We start from the raw sequence: 27,844 nt of genomic DNA on the forward strand, positions 1-27,844 counted from the left end.
CAATGTAACGTTTTTATGTGGGAGACTGTTTATGCTGCGCCGTTTGTAATTCGCCCTCTGTCTGTGTGTGTGTGCGTGCGTTTAAGGGGACTTAGTAGTAGTGCACACACAGAGAGAGATGCAGTCTGCATATTTGGTCTTAAAGAGACAGTAAGCTCAATTGACCTACTTAAGTCTGTCTCATTAATGTTAATCAAACAACCTAAGACAAAAAGAAAATCACTTCTGAAGCTTTAAAAAATAATAATTAATTTATAAAATAATAATTTTATTAATACAATAAATGCAGTGTTGTTATTCAATTGATTTCTGTACCTAATGATTTCAGACCTTACATAATGTGCAACTTTGTTCTTTTTTTATAAATGTTTGTAATTTCTTGATTTGTTATTCGATTTTTCCCATACTTTTTTTGCTGATCCGAAAAATTATCCAATCCGTGCCTCAAAAACCATAATGTGATCCGAACCGTGCACTGTAAAAAATACTTTGCTGCCTTAAATTTTTTTGTTAAATCAACTCAGATTTACAAGTCATGTCAACAGAAATGAGTTGTCACAACTTATAAAATATAGTTGTAAAAGTCAACTTACTTTTGTAAGTTATAACAACTCATCTGTAGTTGTAACAACTCATCTCTAGTCAAGATAAATAATAGTAAGTTGAAATGACTTGTAAATCCCAGTTGATTCAACAAAAAATTTTAAGGCGGCAAAGTATTTTTACAGTGTGAGTTTTGTGATCCGTTGCACTCCTAATTGTAACCATCAACCCAGTCTCACCCCATGTCGTCAATATTTGACGACACTTGACCATTCGTCAATATGTGACGCGGAGGGTATACCTTTCGCGTCATTTTTTGACGAACTGGGGACTTCGGTACTGTTGCGTCCGTTGCATTCTCTTCTCCTATTTTCTTGCCATTTTCGCGTCGGTTTAGGGTTAGATTTACATAATGACATCCCTACCCAAATTTAACTCTAACCCCAACCCCAGGTGACAACTGTTTCTAACCCCAACGCCAGGTGACAACTGTTTAATTTCGCGTACACTGTTTAATTTCGCGTACACTGTTTAATTTTGCGTAATCTAACCCTAAACCGACGCGAAAATGGTAAGAAAATAGGAGAAGAGAATGCAACGGACGTAATAGTATTGAAGTCCCCAGTTCGTCAAAAAATGACGCGAAAGGTATACCCTCCGCGTCACATATTGACGAATGGTCAAGTGTCGTCAAATATTGACGACATGGGGTGAGACTGTGTTACAACCATTGACTTCCATAGTAGGTAAACAAATATTATGGACGTATTGTGATAAATGATGAAGAAGATATTTTGATAAAAGATGGTAAGCACACAGTTGACGGTACCCACTGCATTCCATTGTATTTGTTTTTCCTACTATGGAAGTCAATGGTTACAATCAACTGTGTGCTTCCATCATTTATTAAAATATCTTCTTTTGTGTTCATCAGAAAAAAGAAACTCATGCAGGTTTAAAACAACATGAGAAAATGATGACAGAATTTTCATTTTTGGGTGTACTATCCCTTTAACAAATTTGTTGATGATGAAGTATAACAAAAACAATAGATATTCAAATAGTTTCCAATCAAAACCATTACAATATGGCTTAAGGTAGTGTTTTGGGTCTTATTCCAGTAGGATTTAAAGGGGAAATATCATAAAAATCGGACTTTTTCCATGTCTAAGTGCTACAATTGGGTCCCCAGTGCTTCTAACAACCTAGAAAATGTGAAAATATCAACCCAGTAATTTAGTTTTGGTAAACCATTCTCTGCAAGCATGTGAAAAATAGGTAATTGAAATTTGGCTCCCCTTGTGATGTCAGAAGGGGATAATACGGCCCCTTAATCTGCACTATCCAACCACAGTACATTTAGTGCAGAGTTAATTTGCATATATAAGGACACACCCAAAAAGCAAATTTTTGCTCACGCCTACAAAGTGGCGACTTTTACATGATAATAAATCATCTATTTGGTATTTTGAGCTAAAACTTCACATAGGCTACTCTGGGGACACCAAAGATTTATTTTACATCTCAAAAAATTCTTGGGAAATGTCCCCTTTAATGGTGGTCTATTGGTTCCCATCAGTCAGATAACATCCTACCAGGAGAACCCAACAAATTACCAGTATACACCCATTATAGAATCCTATTAAACCAATACAATTTCCATTTTAACCATTACAATTTCCGTGATGGTTTCTATTGTTTTCAACCAGGATGTCTAACAATTTGACTGTACGTTAACTGTTAAGCATTGTTATTCATGAAATAAAGTTGGTCATACTCAGTTTGCCATTGTGAGCATTGGATTCTCTGCGCAGTTCCAGGACCGAAGCTTTCCCATTCCTGATAAATCCAACAAAACATCTTCCTGCAGACATGTCCTGGATTCCTGACTTTAGACACACGCATCGTACAGCATCGTTCAGATGTTTGACTTTTTCTGGTTGTATCAGACCGAAGCCCTCTCGGACCTGCGCTCCCCAATAACACAACATCTCCACATCTGATGAACGCACGCGACGCGTTTCTTCAATGCAAACCGAACGTGAAAGTTAACGGGAGAGATGCTGCTGCTGCTGCTTTCAGCCAAAACGAAACTTTTGTCATTTCTCACAAAACGAAAGTAATTTGCAAAGCATGTTTTAGTTGTTTTAAGCTGTTGTAGTTGTGTGAGAACATTTTAATTAACGTTCTGAAAATAAATATGCCAAATATAAATCAGCTAAATGATAGCGCGTCACCTGATGACGTTTTGCCTAGAGAGAAACGAGAAACGAAACCAAAAATGACAATACTTTTATTTGTATGTGTACAATACATAATCAAAATAAATTAACAACTAAAATAAATTAGCATTTGGTTTCTAAAAAGTATAAAAGTAAACAAATATTAAACAAATGTAAAAGAGTTTAAAATATATATATATATTTTAAATAACGTTTCCCAAACCACAACCTCTGTAATCCTGGTTGTAAAGATTAAAGGTGCAGTGTGTAATTTTTAGACGGATCTCTTGACAGAAATGCAAAATAATATGCAAAACTATATTATCAGGGGTGTATAAAGACCTTTTTATAATGAACTGTTATGTTTTTATTATTTTATTACCTTAGAACGAGACACTTTTATCTACATACACAGAGGGTTCCCTTATGTGGAAGTCACCATTTTGTGCGGCCATGTTTCTACAGAAGCTCTTAACAGACAAACTTTTTTTACAAATTTTTTCAGTGGCGGGTACCATAGCTTCTCTATGCGTTTTAAAACGAGGGGTGAGCAGTGGACTGAGCCGTTGGTTGCAGTTCGCAACCTCACCACTGGATGCCGCTAAAATTTACACACTGCACCTTTAAATTTAACCGCCAGGGTTCTTTATAAGATATTATTTATTTCATTAAATAAACATTTCTTTAACGTTTAGGAAACTTTACGGTTGCAAGAAATAAAACCTAAAAGAACGTTCCTAAATCACGTTAATAAACATATGCTGTAATATCTGCTTATCTAATACGGGGAAATCTGCATACATAGATTTAATAAATAAAGTAAAGGTTTCTATCCCTATAACCCAAGTCAAATCTATTGCACATACATGTAGCTCGTTATACATTTTTAAGTACATAGTTCATAACATAGTGCAGTACTTATATTTACTGTAGACAGCATACATAACCATGTATTAAAAAAGAAAAAGAAAAAAAGAAACAGTGTCCTGTTGGACTGAACCATTAGCTCTGCATTACCAACCGGGGGGCCTCAGCAGATTTCCAAGGGGGTCTCAAGATGACTTAAAATGATTAAATACTGGACAAAACAAGCATTAAAATAAGCTAAAATAAGCAAAAATGGAATGTTTCTTATTTTTTGGCCATTTTAGTAGAAAATATACATCTGTCATTTCAAGCTCTATTTAATTTTATGTGAAAAAAATTGACAAGTGGGGGGCCTTCAAATATTGTTGTGGGCAACTAGGGGGCCTGGAAGTGAAAAAGGTTGGGAACCACTGCTGTACACCATGAGTTTATAAAAATGTATCTTAAATGTGTGCAATGAATAAACAGTGCCAATAAACAGATGTTTAAATTGTAGTAAGCAGATGCTTGGACCCAGAAATGTTACTCTTTCCATCACAAGTTAACAAGCGGATTACATTTTGATAAATGAAAACTAAAATTTAAACCAACAAAAAAAATCTCTGATATTCTAAGACTTGGACAAAAAATCCCTGATTTTCAATGTCTAGAAAAGACCTTTAAAAATTCCATAAAATTCCCGAAATTATATGACCTGTGGGAACCCTGGAGAAAGTGAGTGAGAGAGAAAGAGAGAGAGAGAGAGAGAGAGACTTTTCCTGACAAAAAATGTTCTTTCGTTTAGCTTATTTTAACAATGCTGACTGTGAAGGAACTTCATTCCCTTCCAAAAACCTCACAATACTTGATAGCATGTTGTAGCTTATTTCGAAGTGTGTCAATATCACTGTATTTGGGAAGAAGTAATTTGCCAACACAAGTCTGGGCTTCTGGGAAACGATCATCTGAATCAGGAAAGTTTAACTGCACAATCTTCAGAGTCCGCTTTGAGAGACCCCCAGCAGGTACACGGTCCGTTCCATACATGAAAACTAAAAAAAAAGGTGTAGTATGAGGACATACATCAATAATACAAAAATGCAGATGCATAATAGGATAAAAAAAATCTCTTTACTGTGTCATGAACAATGTACCACCAAAACATAACTTACAGAGAAATTTCTTCTTCTGCTCTTCAGAGAACTCGAAGAAAACGGTCCAGAAATTCTTGATAAGCTCATCAGAGCTGGAACAGCCTTCATATGTGGCACACTGAATAAGTAAAAGAAAGTTAGGTACACTAAAAATGTTAATGTTACAAATATTGTTTTTATATGCATTTTTTTTACTTTGTGAAGGTTTTCCCACTCGTATGCAGGAGAACCATGAACGAGCTCTCTGAGTTCTTCAGGGTGAAACATTTTCCAGGCACTGATCGGACAGCCTTCATAAAAACCTTCTGCGAACTTCTCGAACTGATTCCTCACCGACTTGTTGAAAATGAAGTCCACATACAAATCCACATACTTCTGTCTGCACCGTTTGAAAGGTATAAGCCAGTGTTTCATTTCATGATCTATGACATCTACAACATCTATGCCATCTACTGCTTGTATATAATATGTTCATGGATTAAAATGAATTTATAGGATTTGAATATGAAAAAGTATTCCTACCTGTTAGTTTTGGTCACTGAAGTGCGAGCACCATTTGGAATAAGCTCTTCTTTTTTCTCCTGAAGATGATAAACAATACGACACATCCATCATGCACACTTTTTTTAAGTTAACCAGTCATAACAAAGGTTATTTATAAATATATTAAAGTCATCATGAAACGGAAATTGTGTTATTTTTCCCTGTCGTTACATATATCATCTGAAAAAAAAGGTAAGGCGGGACTTGATTTTGTCCATTTAGACATGATTGGATCATTATGATTTGGGTCATGTAGCTAAATGCTAATCACTGCGATCTTTTCCCGGGCCCCGCCCTCGCTCCATTCCTCGTAACAGGAAGAAAAAGAGAGATAGTTTCGAAAAGATTCGCGTTTTTGATTTCTATGAAGGCACTTTAATTTAAAAATAATAATAATGGAGCTCACAAATAAGTTGTTTATAAAAATAGCATAATATTCATTATGAAATATAAAATAAAGTTTTCAAATTCAATTTCATGACAACTTTAAAGGTACAGTACAATACTGTTTTGTTTTAATGATAAAGAGAGAGTGGAAACGGAAATGTACAGAATTATAACTATAATAGTATTTGAATTTAAATGCTACATGCATATGTTACCTTAAAGTATAAAATCAGGAAAACAATATTACCATGAAAACCAAATCGAGTCCATCCACTACTTCTTCTTCATCTTCCATCAGAAGATCTTTCAAACTTCTAATTTAAGATATAAAACATGTGCTGCAGTATGTTAACATTGCATGGCATGTTTTAACGAAAGGAAATTGTATTTTTTTGAAACAAAATATTTAAAAGTGAATATCTGAATATTTTGTCAACTTTTAGGAGTAGAGAAAAGCGGGCACAAACGAATGCTTTTTGGCTCTATCATTCAAAAAATAGTTACGTTAGATAAATATTTTTTTAACACAATCCCCACACACATCTCTGCTACAAATGAACACTTAAAGTTTGTTTGTGGGACCTGCCAATATCGTACAATTACACCAAAAGTGACAGGAGTGCAAATGTGACAACTTACCCCATTGGTGGGGTTCATTGTAACAAACAGAGGGTTTGTTGTTACATCTGCTAGAAAATTTAGTTTAAACACAAATAATTCAATAAAAATCTGTATATATACTAAAGTTGGATATTGTGTGTATATCTAGATCGATATCCACACATTCATTCATCCATGATTCTTCATCTAACCATCCTTGTATTATCAATGCATATAATTAGATTTTTTTGAAAGGGCTGCACAATTAAGACAAAAAAATAATAATTGTGAGTTATTTCCCCTGATATTGTATTAACAGTTATCATTTTAATTAATAGTATTAACATTATCATTGTATATCTGAGGCTTAATTGTAACACTGTGTAACCCCGCTGTTGCTGACATGTTTCAAAATGGTGTTATGTTTTAGATAACAAGACAGTGATTAAAATAATATAAGGTTGGATTTGGTGACTTGCACGCCCAACTCAGAAATCGAAAAAAAACATAAGATGGAAGAAATTTCCAAATCACTCTTTGTTCAATATCTTAACCAAAACACATCAAAACTTCAGAAATTCACTGGAGATCATCTTCTGACAGTAAAAGAGAAAAAGACCAAATGCACAGATTGCTCGGCCCTGTAGAAATATGTAAAGTAGCCGTGTTACAATTAACCCCGCGTTAGTTTGTGCACCGCTTACCCTTAAACTTGCATATATACTGTAGTGGCTTCAAAAGTATCAAAAGCCACAAATTTACAGTACAACTCAGATTTCATCTATAGTTCTTTCGAATCATTTTATTAAACAGATTTGATAGTAAGTTATACAGTATGTTTACCTGGTCTCTATTGGTGTCAGTTCCTCAAAATCATTTAAAGTAGGTCTCATGCGGAGCAGCTTTTTGAATAATGCCAGTGGAAAGTTGATGTTTATGAAATGATGGTTGTACAATGCCATTCCACAGATAATGCCAAGATAATAAAAATCTGTGACATCACAAATCTGAAATACAAAATGTGAAATATGAAAGGATCATAAAGTACGTTTACATGCAACCAAATAATCCTTTTGTAATCATATTAAAGGCTCAATCGGATTTAAAAGCTTTTATGTAAACACCTTAATCAATACAATAGAGGTCGCTGGGATGCAAATTTCTTTGCATTCGTTAAAAATGAGCAAATTAAATATTTCAAGTCAATACTTTATGTCAGGGCTTTGAACAAGAGTGTTTCCCCAATTGGTTCGTTCCGAACAGAAATAGTATTTTAACGTTTCGGGTTCAACCCTAAAGTTGACGTTCCAAAGAACAAAAAAATAAAGTTTCCGAACCAGTTAATAACGTTCCATGTCGGCTGTGGGAAATAAAAATAAGTAGGCTGATCATTAGGACATTAAACTTGAATTATTAGTCTACATAATTTTCCTTAAGTCTTTATCTTGTCATCAAACATTAAAAAAGGCTACATTATGTAAGCAGCATAACTGTAATTTTGACATGCCTACATTTGTTTCAGCATTATACAGGAATTATGACAAGGGCATTTTCTGCCATGTCGTTTATTGGCAAACAACTTAAACAAATGTTTTTATAAGAAAAAGAATACTGTGCTATTTCGAGATCATTTTGTTTGTATGTGCCCTGTCAAGAACAGAAAGATTGTTCGCTTGCTTTTTGAAACGCGTCTCTCTGTGTGTGCACTTTTGAGTAGGGGTGTCACGATTCTCCAAATCCTCGATTCGATTACATTTTCGATTCTGATGTCACGATTCAATTCGATTCTCGGTTTTTAAATGAATTTTTTAAGACAAAAAATGATATGCCTTTATTATTATTATTGTTATTATAGTTTCACATTAACATGCACATTACATGCTTTTCCTCGCATGGGGGTTTGTGGGCTTTACTTTACGCGAGAGAGCTTGTAGAGAGAGAATTCCTTCTTGCACGCAGATAGACTTAATGCGCGCGTCTTGGACTCCTATTATCTGAAATAAAACCGGTGCGTCAAGCAGCTGCGCTTCTCTCTGTCTCATGTGCACGCGCTCTCGCATCTGTCCAAAGTCTAAACATAAAACTAAAGTAATAATCCTTACGTTTTTGTTCAGTTTTATGCGTTTCATGCGAGCTGAGGTAAACTATACCTTTTGTTTAAAATATAACCTGCTGCATCTTGGCGGCTCTCTCGTGCACGTGCAGAGAGCTGCGCTCTGTCCGAAGGCAGATCACTAGGTAATAATCCTGTTTATGATATGCATTTCAAGGAGTTGTAGCAATACATCTCTCATGTTTAAATTATAAATCGCGTTCCGCTGGATGGATGTTTTTAAAGGCACTTCTGAGAGTTTATTTTCCGCCGCTTGGCAAGCCGACCGGACGTGACATGGGGGCGTGGCAGCATCGACGATCCCATTTTTTAATTCGAAGTTCGAGGTTGTGACTTAATTTCGATCGATTTTGATTTAAAATCGAAATCGTGACACCCTTACTTATGAGTGCACTTAAACGCGCACACACACACACATTCCAAATGGCGGTTCAGAAAGAAGATGCATAGACAGTCGCGCCACATAAAGTGAAAATTACGTTGTTTTTCAGTGCTTTATTCGCCAAATGTATTTTAATGGACTACAGCAGTATGAGACACAGTAGCACATCTTTCTCTAGGGATAATCATGTTTGATTGGAGTTGGACCGGACACATCTGCATGTGCATCTGTGCCTACAAAAAATTGCTCACTTTAGCGCCTTTTTGTGATTAAATTGTTTAAAATTACTTAAGTGTTAACATTTGCAAGCCTTTGAAACACATGCAAATGATCAACGTTCACCCTATTTAAATTTGCGTATTAATCCACGAATCACATGCGAGTCGAACCGTGGGTCCTGATCTGTACGGATCACGGATCAACTGCGATTCGTTACTCCACTAATTACTATTAAAAAAAAAAACATCTTGAGATACTTAGTAGCCTACAATATTTACCTCTTATGATTGAACATTAGGGCTTGAGTAGGCTACTTGCTGGTGGCAAGCTTCTCATTTTGCCGATGAGTCATTAGCCTCTTTCACACATAAATTCTGGTAAATTACCATGAATTTACCAGAATTAATTTACCAGTAAATACAAAAATGTGCTGTTCACACATGCAGTGACGTTCCGTCTTTTTACCAGTAAGACATCATTCACACATCAGTATCAAAATACCGGTAAACTCGGAGAGAAAGCGAAAGTTATCTGTGGCGCGCGGCCGGCGAGCTCCGTCCGTGTCGTATAAACGGCGGGTTATGACTTAATATCCACGGTCCGTATTTTGTTGTTTTCACATCTGTGGCAAACGGTCGCGAAGTTGCTCGTGACGAAACAACATTGCGTTAGGCGGCATCAAACGGAACTTGCGCGTTTGCACATTAGGCTTCACAGATGGTGTGCTAAGGACGTCGGCAATTTGGTAATTAGATGGTAAGCTGTTTTAAACAACTTTGGTGAAGAAATGTGGATGTTAACTTAAGGTGTGCTCGACTTTTAAGCAACATGTGTGTGGAAACGTCCGTAAACAGTCTGGGGGAAACCGCGTCACCTGTATAAAAAACTTTCTGATTGGCCCGATCTGTCAGCGCGGTCTGACGTCGTCCGTTCTAAATGCCGGTTATGCTATATTTTTCGTTCACACACAGCGCTTACCGGTAAATTACCGTTAATCTTACAACCTGTCTTACTGGTAAATTGGGAGCACTGATTTACCGGAAAGCTTCTGTTTACACATGACATGTTAACTGCAATTTACCAGTAAATTACCAGTAAAGGCTGTATGTGTGAAAGGGACTATTGACATCCGGAAGTGAACTTCACTGAGTCATATTGCACAGAAATCGTGTCAAAGAACGGAAAAAATAATGGTATTAACTGTTTACCATTATTTTAAATAAACGATTCTGTTCCGGAACATATATTTTTTGTAAAGTTTCTTGTTTCGTTTCTGTTCTGTTCATGTAATAAGAGAGATAATGTACAGGCATCCGGTTATAATTGTGAAATAAGCTTATTTCAGCGATGACAACTGGCTTGCCTGTACATTATCCCTTACATACAACATGACAAAGGAATGTGTAGGAACCTTCTTTGAGTAAGAAGTGCTATCACAGTCGTAAATAAGGGGAATGGGAAACAGTGAAATAAAAGTACGTACATCAGGATTGAACCAAACCAGTTGTGAATCCTCATAGACTTTCAGCAGCTTTTTCTCCCATGTGACGAAAGCCGTTGCAAGGAGGGAGAAGAACTCAGCAGATAAGCCACTAAAATCGACGCCTCTCTCCCCTATAAATTGAACCTGTACAGAACATCAGTAACATTACATTATATTAAGAAGACATTTCACATCTACACATTTATTTAGTAGATACTGTAGTTTGTTCTGTGTATATCATAATGTGGTTTCAGGATAATAATATCTATCTATACAAAAGCCGTCACTGAGACGTTACCTTTTAAAAAGGTCCTAACACTAGGCTACCTTTGAAGTACTACAAAGGTGTACTTTTTGAAAGAGTATCGCCCCAGTGACAACTTTGGTACCTTTTGTTCTTAGAGTGTACGTAAACAAACCTTCAATGGTTGTGAAAATTTGTAGATGCCTGTTTTGAGATACTCCAGTGTGTCCTTTAACACTGACTGTCTGTTTATGCACATGTTGGGAGGGACAACAGGCCGTCTAGTTGAGCCTGCGTCTGCCTGTATGAGCTTAGCCTGTAAGTACTTAAAAAAGTGAAAGTAACATCACATTAGCTTTAAAGGGATAGTTCACCCAAAAATAAAAAATTCTGTCATCATTTTCTCCCCCTTATGTTGTTGTAAACCTGTATGAGTTTCTTTTTTCTGATGAACACAAAATAAATGATGGTAAGCACACAGCTGATTGTGACCATTGATTCCATAGCAGGAAAACACATATTATGGAAGTATTGTGATAAATTATGAAGAAGATATTTTGATAAATGATACGCACACAGTACCCATTGAATTCCATCATATTCGTTTTTCCTACATTTTTATACATTTTTGGGTGAACTATCACATTAAGATGTTTATGACGTTATTTTTAGTAAAAGTTTATCAAATTATTATCTTATTTAGTAAAGATATTAAATCGTATATCTAAAGGCACAGAAGTTATACAGTACACTTCCGTTTTTAACTCTTTACCTGCGATTGACAAGATATCTCGTCAATTAAGAGAAAACATTTGCATAAAAAACATTTTTTAAAGAATTTTTATGTTAATCTGCAATACTGCGATTACACAATTTATGAAAAAACTGAAGCCGAAACATTATTTACTAAATTCTGTGTATGTTTTGATAATCGTTCTGAATCTGATCAAAATTCCTTCACAAAAATCCAATTATTTCAGCTTTTTGCTTTAAAAATATTTTTTAAAGAAAAATACCCATATTTAATAGTTTATAAGCAGAGAAAAAATATAGATAGGATGAAACTTTTTCCTGTTTTGTTTGTTTATTTATTGTTTGTTTGAAAGCAGAGGGCCTGTTCTCTCAAATATATATTTGATATATTTGTTTGTTTTAGGGCTGTCAAAAGATTAATCGCGATTAGTCGCATCCAAAATAAAAGTTTGTGTTAACATAACAAATGTGTGTGTATGGTGTATAATTATTATTCATATATAAAAACACACCCAATTATGTATATATTTAAGAAAAATTTGTTATATTTATATATAAAATATTTATATTCATATATAATATAAATTATATAAATGTATATACAGTATTTAAATGCAAATATTTCTTAAATATATACCTGAATGTGTCGGTATTTATATATACATAATGTTTGGACACAGTACACACACGTGTGTTGTGTGGACGCAGACTTTTGTTTTGGATGCGGTTGGTCGCGATTGGTCTTTTGACAGCCCTAGTTTGTTTATATATTTTTAGAAGAAAATTTTCCTGGAAGGCATTTTGTGAAACTTTTGTGAAATCACAAAAAATGCTGGTGGACAACTTTTCAAAAAATGGCTGGCGGGGAATGAGTTAACCAAGCAAAAAAGTGTAAGAGTGTTGCTGACTTACGATAAATATTCTCTGTTTAGTTGCAGTATCAGCTAGGAAACTGAAAGGGATCAACATTTCAATTTTTCTCTGAAGGATTTTCCCTTCCTGAAGAAAGAAAGAAAAAGAAAAAAAACACTTAACCATATTTTGAAAATGTGAAAGATAGCAGTCTATCTGTGACAGCACTGGTCTCACATATGCATTGCATATCAGGTCAGCGACTTCAGTGATACAAAACTGACTTTCCATCAAAGCGCATTTCCTTTGCCTGTTAACCTGCATCAAGAAAAAACTAAATAAGATACAGCAAAGAAAACAGATCCTGCTTGGAAATATAAAAAAGCCCAAACATTTACCTTAAATAATCGCTTCAGAAGAGAAAGAATGATGATGAGGGATTCCCAGTGGTCGCATTGTGGCGTTGTCATTTGTGTTATGAGTTTTGTCGATTCTGAATGAAAGGTTTTCACAAGAGTCCTGAAGAATGAATATGGCATTCTCCTCCATAGGCTCTCTGTGGAGATATCAACACTGATCTTTTCACACTATAACTTAAGGGGACACTCCACTTTTTTTGAAAATAGGCTATCATTGCTTCATTTGGTCATTTTTGTGCGCGATGCTAATGTTCTAATCAGATTCAATGGATTATGCTAAGCTATGCTAAAAGTGGTACCGCCAGACCCGGAGATTGGCTGAATTGATTCCAAAACTGTAAAAATGAAATATTTCTCCTTAGGGGAGCTTTATTTTCCAAAAAAGTGGAGTGCTCCTTTAACATATGTTGAATGGTCATTCACAATTGATGTTTTACCCAGGGCGTCACATGAATCCAGTTTTAGGATGGCATAAGCCAAATCTGCAGCCAGTTGCTTTTGTTGTTTTTGTTGCTGGAGGACTCGGAGGAGTTCGGGCAGGATAAGATAAACTCTCAGAGCCTCTACACCGGCCGGACAGACGCTCAGAGATGGAAGCAGTTTTCTCACCACTGTGTTCTGTACCTGAGGTAAACGTACAGGTACGACATTTTGTAAGCAAGGTGAAGAAATGATAAGTGTGTCTGACATGTTTTCCTATAAATTATCTTTTTATTATGCTCTTATGTTTAGGTTCAGTAATTTCACTTTAATAGCAATAAAAAAAGATTATTAGTCAGTAATTGAAAATAAGGCATTTCATTGATATTTAACAAATTTGTCTTTCGCTGTAAAACCCTCCAAGTGCATGCAAAAATTTCTATTCTCCACTTCTAAAAAAGTTTCCAGTCACTCTTCACTGTAAATTCACTTCACTTTATTTCTTCTAAAAAAAGGTATAAGGTTAAAAAAATCGGTCAATATCCTAATATTATAATATAATCTTGTACCTTGACGAACAACCATAATTCATCCAATTTGTCTTCTGTGCACTTAGAGGACTTTGCTGAAAAATCATTTTGGAGGGATTGTGGTATTTCTAAATTAACATTTGTGATTAAGAGAATTCGAAATAAAACTATTTGATGATGAACGTATAACATGTAGAGAGCATTCAGTAAATTTTATTATCTCGTTTTTGAGAGAGGTGGCATTTAGTGGCTTTTGCATCTGAGTTCTTCTAATTCTCTATTCACAATCCTTAACGCAGCCATGATTCATTAATTCTAGGAGGAAAAGTTGTGTTGGTCGATAGGTCATGTTATGTAAACATGTCGACCTAGATAAGGAGTGCACTTCCATGTATATACTATAAATAGTAAAAGTTGGATTAAATTACTTCAATTGGTAACGCCTAAAAATGTACGCTTTTTTTTCAACATTACCTCAAGTTGGAATTATTAAAATATTTTAGGTGTTACCAATTGAAGTAGCTTTAAAAAAAATGTCATGTTAAATTTTCACTTAAAGAGCCCTATTACATTGCTAAAACAACATTATTTTGTTATATTTTCCGTAATACAATGTGTTCTCATGGTTTATGGTTCAAAAAACTAATTTTTTTCCACATGCCGTACATTTTTACAAAATTCACTCTCTTCCTAAAACCCGCAGATTCGAAAAGCTCTGACCAGCTAATCTGTACGTTGTGATTGGCCTGAATACCTCTGACGTCACTGACGCTACTTACCATGTTTAAAAGATTCAGTTGCTTAAAGGAGTTAACTTACAGGCTAAGTCCGAAGCGGGAGGAATTATGATAATGTCGGTCTTGTCTACGTAAACAATCCCAGAAAGAAAACTGTTGCCTACAATCCGTCTGTTTGTTGTAGTCCAAGAAATGAGATTTACGTCGATAACTCGCGTCATCGTTTACTTTGGGGTTTGTGCCTTGTGCATATCGTTAACATGTACTAATACACACTTACACACCAAAGTATGTGTAAAATCATAAATCAGAAAATACGTTTTGTTTGTTTATTTATTGTTTGTTTGAAAGCAGAGGGCCTGTTCTCTCAAATATATATTTGATATATTTGTTTGTTTTAGGGCTGTCAAAAGATTAATCGCGATTAGTCGCATCCAAAATAAAAGTTTGTGTTAACATAACAAATGTGTGTGTATGGTGTATAATTATTATTCATATATAAAAACACACCCAATTATGTATATATTTAAGAAAAATTTGTTATATTTATATATAAAATATTTATATTCATATATAATATAAATTATATAAATGTATATACAGTATTTAAATGCAAATATTTCTTAAATATATACCTGAATGTGTCGGTATTTATATATACATAATATTTAGACACAGTACACACACATATGTTATGTAAACACAAACTTTTATTTTGGATGCGATTAATCGCGATTAATCTTTTGACAGCCCTAGTTTGTTTATATATTTTTAGAAGAAAATTTTCCTGGAAGGCATTTTGTGAAACTTTTGTGAAATCACAAAAAATGCTGGTGGACAACTTTTCAAAAAATGGCTGGCGGGGAATGAGTTAACCAAGCAAAAAAGTGTAAGAGTGTTGCTGACTTACGATAAATATTCTCTGTTTAGTTGCAGTATCAGCTAGGAAACTGAAAGGGATCAACATTTCAATATTTCTCGGAAGGATTTTCCCTTCCTGCAGAAAGAAAGAAAAAGAAATAACACTTAACCATATTTTGAAAATGTGAAAGATAGCAGTCTATCTGTGACAGTACTGGTCTCACATATGCATTGCTTATCAGGTCAGCGACTTCAGTGATACAAAACTGACTTTCCATCAAAGCGCATATCCTTTGCCTGTTAACCTGCATGAAGAAAAAACTAAATAAGATACAGCAAAGAAAACAGATCCTGCTTGGAAATATAAAAAAGCCCAAACATTTACCTTAAATAATCGCTTCAGAAGAGAAAGAATGATGATGAGGGATTCCCAGTGGTCGCATTGTGGCGTTGTCATTTGTGTTATGAGTTTTGTCGATTCTGAATGAAAGGTTTTCACAAGAGTCCTGAAGAATGAATATGGCATTCTCCTCCATAGGCTCTCTGTGGAGATATCAACACTGATCTTTTCACACTATAACTTAAGGGGACACTCCACTTTTTTTGAAAATAGGCTATCATTGCTTCATTTGGTCATTTTTGTGCGCGATGCTAATGTTCTAATCAGATTCAATGGATTATGCTAAGCTATGCTAAAAGTGGTACCGCCAGACCCGGAGATTGGCTGAATTGATTCCAAAACTGTAAAAATGAAATATTTCTCCTTAGGGGAGCTTTATTTTCCAAAAAAGTGGAGTGCTCCTTTAACATATGTTGAATGGTCATTCACAATTGATGTTTTACCCAGGGCGTCACATGAATCCAGTTTTAGGATGGCATAAGCCAAATCTGCAGCCAGTTGCTTTTGTTGTTTTTGTTGCTGGAGGACTCGGAGGAGTTCGGGCAGGATAAGATAAACTCTCAGAGCCTCTACACCGGCCGGACAGACGCTCAGAGATGGAAGCAGTTTTCTCACCACTGTGTTCTGTACCTGAGGTAAACGTACAGGTACGACATTTTGTAAGCAAGGTGAAGAAATGATAAGTGTGTCTGACATGTTTTCCTATAAATTATCTTTTTATTATGCTCTTATGTTTAGGTTCAGTAATTTCACTTTAATAGCAATAAAAAAAGATTATTAGTCAGTAATTGAAAATAAGGCATTTCATTGATATTTAACAAATTTGTCTTTCGCTGTAAAACCCTCCAAGTGCATGCAAAAATTTCTATTCTCCACTTCTAAAAAAGTTTCCAGTCACTCTTCACTGTAAATTCACTTCACTTTATTTCTTCTAAAAAAAGGTATAAGGTTAAAAAAATCGGTCAATATCCTAATATTATAATATAATCTTGTACCTTGACGAACAACCATAATTCATCCAATTTGTCTTCTGTGCACTTAGAGGACTTTGCTGAAAAATCATTTTGGAGGGATTGTGGTATTTCTAAATTAACATTTGTGATTAAGAGAATTCGAAATAAAACTATTTGATGATGAACGTATAACATGTAGAGAGCATTCAGTAAATTTTATTATCTCGTTTTTGAGAGAGGTGGCATTTAGTGGCTTTTGCATCTGAGTTCTTCTAATTCTCTATTCACAATCCTTAACGCAGCCATGATTCATTAATTCTAGGAGGAAAAGTTGTGTTGGTCGATAGGTCATGTTATGTAAACATGTCGACCTAGATAAGGAGTGCACTTCCATGTATATACTGTAAATAGTAAAAGTTGGATTAAATTACTTCAATTGGTAACGCCTAAAAATGTACGCTTTTTTTTCAACATTACCTCAAGTTGGAATTATTAAAATATTTTAGGTGTTACCAATTGAAGTAGCTTTAAAAAAAATGTCATGTTAAATTTTCACTTAAAGAGCCCTATTACATTGCTAAAACAACATTATTTTGTTATATTTTCCGTAATACAATGTGTTCTCATGGTTTATGGTTCAAAAAACTAATTTTTTTCCACATGCCGTACATTTTTACAAAATTCACTCTCTTCCTAAAACCCGCAGATTCGAAAAGCTCTGACCAGCTAATCTGTACGTTGTGATTGGCCTGAATACCTCTGACGTCACTGACGCTACTTACCATGTTTAAAAGATTCAGTTGCTTAAAGGAGTTAACTTACAGGCTAAGTCCGAAGCGGGAGGAATTATGATAATGTCGGTCTTGTCTACGTAAACAATCCCAGAAAGAAAACTGTTGCCTACAATCCGTCTGTTTGTTGTAGTCCAAGAAATGAGATTTACGTCGATAACTCGCGTCATCGTTTACTTTGGGGTTTGTGCCTTGTGCATATCGTTAACATGTACTAATACACACTTACACACCAAAGTATGTGTAAAATCATAAATCAGAAAATACGTGCTTTTAAAGTAAGAAAATTTAAGTTGTAAAAAACTTCAGCTTTTAGGCGTAACCAATTGAAGTACAAATTGATCCAACTTTTACTATTTACAGTTTTAACAGGTGTTCCCGAACCTGGACTGGACACTTCATAAAATGCAAGAGTACAGTACATGATTTTTTAAAATTTTGCCAAATGCCAATCATTTCTTAATGGGTTCTTAAAAAAATATCTTTACCTCTAATAAGACTTTAGTCTTTTTGGCGATATTCTCAAAGGCAAGACGAGCCAGGGAAAGATCCAGACCGGAATATTCCATTGAAGTCTGAAAGTGTTTGTCATGGCTAATGATGGATATAAACCACATTTTAGGTGGGAAAAACTATACAAATGTACAACTTTCCTTTAAAAAAATTAAATCTTTAAATTGCCTAGTACCTTTTATCAATAAAACTCCCATTTACACACGATGGCGAGGAAAACACCTTTTTGATTTCCCTAAAAAAAATACTATTATTCATATAATTATCATCAATATGATGTGACTGTACAGTCGATAACACTCCCACCTTGCGATCTCTCTCCATGCATCTGTGTCACATTCTTTCATCCACCTGTCAATCATTTGGTCCTCTAGTGTTGGACACACACTATGTGTTATGACATCTGTTGCATGGTTCTAGGTACACTGTAAAAAATTGCTGTTAAAAAACGGGCAATTTCCAACAGTAAAATACTGTTATTTCAATAAACAGTTTGATACTGTAGATTAACAGCCAAAGGCCCATAAAATAATTTTTTTCTGTAAATTTACAGCTTTGAACTGTACACCCATTGGCGCCTAAAAAAAACAGTCTTGCGCTGTAAAAAGCAAGATATGGCACTACTAACCAAGTGTGTGTGTGTAAAATAATGTAAAAGGTAGACAGTTGTTAATTCATTTTTTAAGTTAAATGTATAGTTTATTATCCATCTGTTTTGCTGTGTCAGAAATTATTAACAATACAAATTGTTTATTATTAATCTTAAATAATAACAAAGCTTGAACATTTGATTTTGTTTAAAATACATTTTTAATACTCAATTTCACAACTAAACAAAGAAAATCTTTTTCTCAAAGATCAATTCTATAGTAGAGTGAAAAAACAAAAAGGACTAATTTTAATAAAGTGTTTTTGTCCTCTTAAATAGCAAAAGCATAACACACTAGCTGTACCTACTCCAAAATAAATACAAATAAATAAAATAAAGAAATTCAAACTAAGAAAATAATTTAAACAGTCAGGCACACACTGCTTCTCCGCCCACTTCCGGCCTCGGCCGGTGTCGTGAGCAATTCGGTCCCCCCGGGCAATTGGGTCTCCCCTAGGACCCCGCGCGACTCCATTGGCTGAAAAAACTCCTCATGGGTAGTTTTCTTAGCGCCTTATTACAATTCCTACAAAATCGCGTTATGATTTATGTAGTTAGAACGTTGTTAAAATTACAATTGATGTCTTTTAAATGATATGTTTCATATAGTATAGGTGGGAGATCTACACATTGCTTGTGTCATTTTATTATTTAGATTATTATACTGTACCATTTCCACTTTTGACTGTCTACTTATACAATTACTTACTCATTAATTACTTATACAAAACATGATTACTACATATTGAATCACACATTTAAATTATAATTATAAGCCATGATTACTACACTTTTACTATTAAAAATATATATTCCGTAAGGTATGTTAATAATTTACAAAAAATAAAAGTATTGTTTTTGTAAAGCAGATGATGACACAAAAGCACTGACGTGTCTGCAACATGAATATTAGTTTATTATATTGTTTTTTAGTTAACTTTTATTTTTAAAAAATGTAATGTTTCTATTTTGTACAACATAATTAGCTTGCTAGCCGCGTATGCAGACGACATATTGCAATGACACATTTTTGAGCAGGCATTAGTGCTAGATACCAATCGGGGTCCTAGGGGAGACCGAATTGCTCGGGGGGACTGGATTGCTCATGACACCGGCGCTGACGTATAGTTCTGCATTGTGGGGACTGGGGAGGGGGGATTTTTAACTCATCACTCTTTTTCAAAACACCCCCGTCAAGTGAGCCGTCATCTGCAAATGCATGGTCAAGCCAGCCGCAGCCTAAACTGTGTTGCACGTCACTTAGTAAAATTACGGTACGGATACTTACAGCGGCCAAAAAACTGACATAGACCAGCGCGATTCGACTTCGCGCGCGCGCCGAAAGAATTGACGGCCGCATGACGTCAAAGTACCGCGAGAGCGGGTCGAGAAATAATACGGAGGCTAATTTCGACTCGCTCTCGCGGTGTTTGACGTCATCCGCCTGTCATTTTTTTGCTATTTAATCGGTTCATTTACCCAATAACAAGAAAAACGTATTAACAACTTATTTTGTATTACACATTACAAATAAATTGTCTAATCACAGTATGAGACTTTTCCCTTTCAATTGTTTACAAAAATATTGTTTTTTTAAGTGTTTCCAAATTTATTGGAACATTAATTTCTTGTTCATTACTTTAATTCATTACTTTGCCTACAGGATTTATCTATTAACAAGATCTTCTTCAGGATGACCCCACTCTGTTTGTTACTTATCAAAATAAATTAGGCTACAGCAGATTAACAAAGAAAACTGTACACAAAGACTGTCCACAATACATGAACATGCATTCATTTTTGCCCTGCTATTATTCGAAATTCTTAACGTGTAACAAGACCATTTTAAGAATATATTTTTTAGGATGACCCACACTCTGTTCATGTCACTTTTCAAACTGTTTTACTGGACATTTATAAAGAAAACTATAGGCAAAGTCTGTCAAATATACATCAACATGTAGCATTTTTACATTGCTATGATTTAAAATCCTTAACGTGTAACAAGAATATTTTAAGAATATCTTCTTTTGGATGACCCAAACTCTGTTCATGTCACTTTTCAAACTGTTTCACTGGACATTTATAAAGAAAACTATAGGCAAAGTCTGTCAAATATACATCAACATGTAGCATTTTTACATTGCTATGATTTAAAATCCTTAACGTGTAACAAGAATATTTTAAGAATATCTTCTTTTGGATGACCCAAACTCTGTTCATGTCACTTTTCAAACTGTTTCACTGGACATTTATAAAGAAAACTATAGGCAAAGTCTGTCAACCATACATCAACATGTAGCATTTTTACATTGCTATGATTTAAAATCCTTAACGTGTAACAAGAATATTTTAAGAATATCTTCTTTAGGATGACCCACACTCTGTTCATGTCACTTTTCAAACTGTTTCACTGGACATTTACAAAGAAAACTATAGGCAAAGTCTGTCAAATATACATCAACATGTAGCATTTTTACATTGCTATGATTCAAAATCCTTAACGTGTAACAACAACATTTCAGGAATATCTTCTTTTGGATGACCCAAACTCTGTTCATGTCACTTTTCAAACTGTTTCACTGGACATTTACAAAGAAAACTATAGGCAAAGTCTGTCAACCATACATCAACATGTAGCATTTTTACATTGCTATGATTCAAAATCCTTAACGTGTAACAAGAATATTTTAAGAATATCTTCTTTTGGATGACCCAAACTCTGTTCATGTCACTTTTCAAACTGTTTCACTGGACATTTATAAAGAAAACTATAGGCAAAGTCTGTCAAATATACATCAACCATACATCAACATGTAGCATTTTTACATTGCTATTATTCAAAATCCTTAACGTGTAACAAGAATATTTTAAGAATATCTTCTTTTGGATGACCCAAACTCTGTTCATGTCACTTTTCAAACTGTTTCACTGGACATTTATAAAGAAAACTATAGGCAAAGTCTGTCAAATATACATCAACATGCAGCATTTTTACATTGCTATGATTCAAAATCCTTAACGTGTAACAAGAATATTTTAAGAATATCTTCTTTTGGATGACCCAAACTCTGTTCATGTCACTTTTCAAACTGTTTCACTGGACATTTATAAAGAAAACTATAGGCAAAGTCTGTCAACCATACATCAACATGTAGCATTTTTACATTGCTATGATTCAAAATCCTTAACGTGTAACAAGAATATTTTAAGAATATCTTCTTTTGGATGACCCAAACTCTGTTCATGTCACTTTTCAAACTGTTTCACTGGACATTTATAAAGAAAACTATAGGCAAAGTCTGTCAAATATACATCAACCATACATCAACATGTAGCATTTTTACATTGCTATGATTCAAAATCCTTAACGTGTAACAAGAATATTTTAAGAATATCTTCTTTTGGATGACCCAAACTCTGTTCATGTCACTTTTCAAACTGTTTCACTGTACACATATAAAGAAAACTACAGGCAAAGTCTGTCAAATATACATCAACATGTAGCATTTTTACATTGCTATGATTCAAAATCCTTAACGTGTAACAAGAATATTTTAAGAATATCTTCTTTTGGATGACCCAAACTCTGTTCATGTCACTTTTCAAACTGTTTCACTGGACATTTATAAAGAAAACTATAGGCAAAGTCTGTCAAATATACATCAACATGTAGCATTTTTACATTGCTATGATTCAAAATCCTTAACGTGTAACAAGAATATTTTAAGAATATCTTCTTTTGGATGACCCAAACTCTGTTCATGTCACTTTTCAAACTGTTTCACTGGACATTTATAAAGAAAACTATAGGCAAAGTCTGTCAACCATACATCAACATGTAGCATTTTTACATTGCTATGATTCAAAATCCTTAACGTGTAACAAGAATATTTTAAGAATATCTTCTTTTGGATGACCCAAACTCTGTTCATGTCACTTTTCAAACTGTTTCACTGGACATTTATAAAGAAAACTATAGGCAAAGTCTGTCAACCATACATCAACATGTAGCATTTTTACATTGCTATGATTCAAAATCCTTAACGTGTAACAAGAATATTTTAAGAATATCTTCTTTTGGATGACCCAAACTCTGTTCATGTCACTTTTCAAACTGTTTCACTGGACATTTATAAAGAAAACTATAGGCAAAGTCTGTCAAATATACATCAACATGCAGCATTTTTACACTGCTATGATTCAAAATCCTTAACGTGTAACAAGAATACTTTAAGAATATCTTCTTTTGGATGACCCAAACTCTGTTCATGTCACTTTTCAAACTGTTTCACTGGACATTTATAAAGAAAACTATAGGCAAAGTCTGTCAACCATACATCAACATGTAGCATTTTTACATTGCTATGATTCAAAATCCTTAACGTGTAACAAGAATATTTTAAGAATATCTTCTTTTGGATGACCCAAACTCTGTTCATGTCACTTTTCAAACTGTTTCACTGGACATTTATAAAGAAAACTATAGGCAAAGTCTGTCAAATATACATCAACATGTAGCATTTTTACATTGCTATGATTCAAAATCCTTAACGTGTAACAACAACATTTCATGAATATCTTCTTTTGGATGACCCAAACTCTGTTCATGTCACTTTTCAAACTGTTTCACTGGACATTTATAAAGAAAACTATAGGCAAAGTCTGTCAAATATACATCAACCATACATCAACATGCAGCATTTTTACATTGCTATGATTCAAAATCCTTAACGTGTAACAAGAATATTTTAAGAATATCTTCTTTTGGATGACCCAAACTCTGTTCATGTCACTTTTCAAACTGTTTCACTGGACATTTATAAAGAAAACTATAGGCAAAGTCTGTCAACCATACATCAACATGTAGCATTTTTACATTGCTATGATTCAAAATCCTTAACGTGTAACAAGAATATTTTAAGAATATCTTCTTTAGGATGACCCAAACTCTGTTCATGTCACTTTTCAAACTGTTTCACTGGACATTTATAAAGAAAACTATAGGCAAAGTCTGTCAACCATACATCAACATGTAGCATTTTTACATTGCTATGATTCAAAATCCTTAACGTGTAACAAGAATATTTTAAGAATATCTTCTTTTGGATGACCCAAACTCTGTTCATGTCACTTTTCAAACTGTTTCACTGGACATTTATAAAGAAAACTATAGGCAAAGTCTGTCAAATATACATCAACATGTTGCATTTTTACATTGCTATGATTCAAAATCCTTAACGTGTAACAAGAATATTTTAAGAATATCTTCTTTTGGATGACCCAAACTCTGTTCATGTCACTTTTCAAACTGTTTCACTGGACATTTATAAAGAAAACTATAGGCAAAGTCTGTCAAATATACATCAACATGTAGCATTTTTACATTGCTATGATTCAAAATCCTTAACGTGTAACAAGAATATTTTAAGAATATCTTCTTTTGGATGACCCAAACTCTGTTCATGTCACTTTTCAAACTGTTTCACTGGACATTTATAAAGAAAACTATAGGCAAAGTCTGTCAACCATACATCAACATGTAGCATTTTTACATTGCTATGATTCAAAATCCTTAACGTGTAACAAGAATATTTTAAGAATATCTTCTTTTGGATGACCCAAACTCTGTTCATGTCACTTTTCAAACTGTTTCACTGGACATTTATAAAGAAAACTATAGGCAAAGTCTGTCAAATATACATCAACCATACATCAACATGTAGCATTTTTACATTGCTATGATTCAAAATCCTTAACGTGTAACAAGAATATTTTAAGAATATCTTCTTTTGGATGACCCAAACTCTGTTCATGTCACTTTTCAAACTGTTTCACTGGACATTTATAAAGAAAACTACAGGCAAAGTCTGTCAAATATACATCAACATGTAGCATTTTTACATTGCTATGATTCAAAATCCTTAACGTGTAACAAGAATATTTTAAGAATATCTTCTTTTGGAAGACCCAAACTCTGTTCATGTCACTTTTCAAACTGTTTCACTGGACATTTATAAAGAAAACTATAGGCAAAGTCTGTCAACCATACATCAACATGTAGCATTTTTACATTGCTATGATTCAAAATCCTTAACGTGTAACAAGAATATTTTAAGAATATCTTCTTTTGGATGACCCAAACTCTGTTCATGTCACTTTTCAAACTGTTTCACTGGACATTTATAAAGAAAACTATAGGCAAAGTCTGTCAAATATACATCAACCATACATCAACATGTAGCATTTTTACATTGCTATGATTCAAAATCCTTAACGTGTAACAAGAATATTTTAAGAATATCTTCTTTTGGATGACCCAAACTCTGTACAGGACACTATTCAAACTGTTTCACTGGAAATTTATAAAGAAAACTATAGGCAAAGTCTGTCAAATATACATCAACATGTAGCATTTTTACATTGCTATGATTCAAAATCCTTAACGTGTAACAAGAATATTTTAAGAATATCTTCTTTTGGATGACCCAAACTCTGTTCATGTCACTTTTCAAACTGTTTCACTGGACATTTATAAAGAAAACTATAGGCAAAGTCTGTCAACCATACATCAACATGTAGCATTTTTACATTGCTATGATTCAAAATCCTTAACGTGTAACAAGAATATTTTAAGAATATCTTCTTTTGGATGACCCAAACTCTGTTCATGTCACTTTTCAAACTGTTTCACTGGACATTTATAAAGAAAACTATAGGCAAAGTCTGTCAACCATACATCAACATGTAGCATTTTTACATTGCTATGATTCAAAATCCTTAACGTGTAACAAGAATATTTTAAGAATATCTTCTTTTGGATGACCCAAACTCTGTTCATGTCACTTTTCAAACTGTTTCACTGGACATTTATAAAGAAAACTATAGGCAAAGTCTGTCAAATATACATCAACCATACATCAACATGCAGCATTTTTACATTGCTATGATTCAAAATCCTTAACGTGTAACAACAACATTTTAAGAATATCTTCTTTTGGATGACCCAAACTCTGTTCATGTCACTTTTCAAACTGTTTCACTGGACATTTATAAAGAAAACTATAGGCAAAGTCTGTCAACCATACATCAACATGTAGCATTTTTACATTGCTATGATTCAAAATCCTTAACGTGTAACAAGAATATTTTAAGAATATCTTCTTTTGGATGACCCAAACTCTGTTCATATCACTTTTCAAACTGTTTCACTGGACATTTATAAAGAAAACTATAGGCAAAGTCTGTCAAATATACATCAACATGTAGCATTTTTACATTGCTATGATTCAAAATCCTTAACGTGTAACAAGAATATTTTAAGAATATCTTCTTTTGGATGACCCAAACTCTGTTCATGTCACTTTTCAAACTGTTTCACTGGACATTTATAAAGAAAACTATAGGCAAAGTCTGTCAACCATACATCAACATGTAGCATTTTTACATTGCTATGATTCAAAATCCTTAACGTGTAACAAGAATATTTTAAGAATATCTTCTTTTGGATGACCCAAACTCTGTTCATGTCACTTTTCAAACTGTTTCACTGGACATTTATAAAGAAAACTATAGGCAAAGTCTGTCAACCATACATCAACATGTAGCATTTTTACATTGCTATGATTCAAAATCCTTAACGTGTAACAAGAATATTTTAAGAATATCTTCTTTAGGATGACCCAAACTCTGTTCATGTCACTTTTCAAACTGTTTCACTGGACATTTATAAAGAAAACTATAGGCAAAGTCTGTCAAATATACATCAACATGTAGCATTTTTACATTGCTATGATTCAAAATCCTTAACGTGTAACAAGAATATTTTAAGAATATCTTCTTTTGGATGACCCAAACTCTGTTCATGTCACTTTTCAAACTGTTTCACTGGACATTTATAAAGAAAACTATAGGCAAAGTCTGTCAACCATACATCAACATCTAGCATTTTTACATTGCTATGACTCAAAATCCTTAACGAGTAACATTAATATTTTAAGAATATCTTCTTTTGGATGACCCAAACTCTGTTCATGTCACTTTTCAAACTGTTTCACTGGACATTTATAAAGAAAACTATAGGCAAAGTCTGTCAACCATACATCAACATGCAGCATTTTTACATTGCTATGATTCAAAATCCTTAACGTGTAACAAGAATATTTTAAGAATATCTTCTTTTGGATGACCCAAACTCTGTTCATGTCACTTTTCAAACTGTTTCACTGGACATTTATAAAGAAAACTATAGGCAAAGTCTGTCAACCATACATCAACATGTAGCATTTTTACATTGCTATGATTCAAAATCCTTAACGTGTAACAACAACATTTCAGGAATATCTTCTTTTGGATGACCCAAACTCTGTTCATGTCACTTTTCAAACTGTTTTACTGGACATTTATAAAGAAAACTATAGGCAAAGTCTGTCAACCATACATCAACATGTAGCATTTTTACATTGCTATGATTCAAAATCCTTAACGTGTAACAAGAATATTTTAAGAATATCTTCTTTAGGATGACCCAAACTCTGTTCATGTCACTTTTCAAACTGTTTCACTGGACATTTATAAAGAAAACTATAGGCAAAGTCTGTCAAATATACATCAACATGTTGCATTTTTACATTGCTATGATTCAAAATCCTTAACGTGTAACAAGAATATTTTAAGAATATCTTCTTTTGGATGACCCAAACTCTGTTCATGTCACTTTTCAAACTGTTTCACTGGACATTTACAAAGAGAACCATAGGCAAAGTCCGTCAACCATACATCAACATGCAGCATTTTTACATTGCTATGATTCAAAATCCTTAACGTTTAACAATAATATTTTATGAATATCTTCTATTGGATGACCCAAACTATGTTCATGTCACTTTTCAAACTTTTTCACTGGACATTTATAAAGAAAACTATAGGTAAAGTCTGTAAACCATACATCAACCATACATCAACATGCAGCATTTTTACATTGCTATGATTCAAAATCCTTAACGTGTAACAAGAATATTTTAAGAATATCTTCTTTTGGATGACCCAAACTCTGTTCATGTCACTTTTCAAACTGTTTCACTGGACATTTATAAAGAAAACAATAGGCAAAGTCTGTCAAATATACATCAACATGTAGCATTTTTACATTGCTATGATTCAAAATCCTTAACGTGTAACAAGAATATTTTAAGAATATCTTCTTTTGGATGACCCAAACTCTGTTCATG

The 27,844-nt window shown here is 33.9% G+C and overlaps 2 protein-coding genes across 3 annotated transcripts in view; both read right to left on the minus strand.

Annotated features, from left to right (window-relative positions):
• Nucleotides 1-2,691, minus strand: part of LOC129445273 (E3 ubiquitin-protein ligase HERC2) — a 42,261-nt gene extending 39,570 nt beyond the window's left edge. Inside the window, exon 1 of the mRNA XM_073860081.1 lies at nucleotides 2,321-2,691. Within this exon, the coding sequence (XP_073716182.1) occupies nucleotides 2,321-2,534 (214 nt within the window). The 5' untranslated portion in view covers nucleotides 2,535-2,691. The remainder of the gene's footprint in view (nucleotides 1-2,320) is intronic.
• A 128-nt stretch (nucleotides 2,692-2,819) lies between these two features.
• LOC129444114 (probable E3 ubiquitin-protein ligase HERC3) overlaps nucleotides 2,820-27,844 on the minus strand; it is a 40,198-nt gene continuing 15,173 nt past the window's right edge. The window contains exons 9-23 of one of the 2 annotated variants that reach the window (XM_073860962.1): nucleotides 18,272-18,381; nucleotides 18,141-18,200; nucleotides 17,941-18,046; nucleotides 16,152-16,338; nucleotides 15,694-15,851; nucleotides 15,533-15,613; nucleotides 15,358-15,444; nucleotides 10,912-11,061; nucleotides 10,493-10,636; nucleotides 7,139-7,302; nucleotides 5,943-6,009; nucleotides 5,288-5,346; nucleotides 4,961-5,144; nucleotides 4,784-4,883; nucleotides 2,820-4,663 (exon numbers count right to left, since the gene is read on the minus strand). In XM_073860962.1, coding sequence (XP_073717063.1) covers nucleotides 4,449-4,663; nucleotides 4,784-4,883; nucleotides 4,961-5,144; nucleotides 5,288-5,346; nucleotides 5,943-6,009; nucleotides 7,139-7,302; nucleotides 10,493-10,636; nucleotides 10,912-11,061; nucleotides 15,358-15,444; nucleotides 15,533-15,613; nucleotides 15,694-15,851; nucleotides 16,152-16,338; nucleotides 17,941-18,046; nucleotides 18,141-18,200; nucleotides 18,272-18,381 — 1,872 coding nt within the window. In that variant the 3' untranslated portion in view covers nucleotides 2,820-4,448. Of the gene's footprint in view, nucleotides 4,664-4,783; nucleotides 4,884-4,960; nucleotides 5,145-5,287; nucleotides 5,347-5,942; nucleotides 6,010-7,138; nucleotides 7,303-10,492; nucleotides 10,637-10,911; nucleotides 11,062-15,357; nucleotides 15,445-15,532; nucleotides 15,614-15,693; nucleotides 15,852-16,151; nucleotides 16,339-17,940; nucleotides 18,047-18,140; nucleotides 18,201-18,271; nucleotides 18,382-27,844 lie in introns of those variants that run through there. The other variant, XM_073860965.1, reaches the window with a different exon arrangement.

This window comes from Misgurnus anguillicaudatus, chromosome 3 (genome assembly GCF_027580225.2).
Source record: "Misgurnus anguillicaudatus chromosome 3, ASM2758022v2, whole genome shotgun sequence".
NCBI classification, from domain to species: Eukaryota; Metazoa; Chordata; class Actinopteri; order Cypriniformes; family Cobitidae; genus Misgurnus; species Misgurnus anguillicaudatus.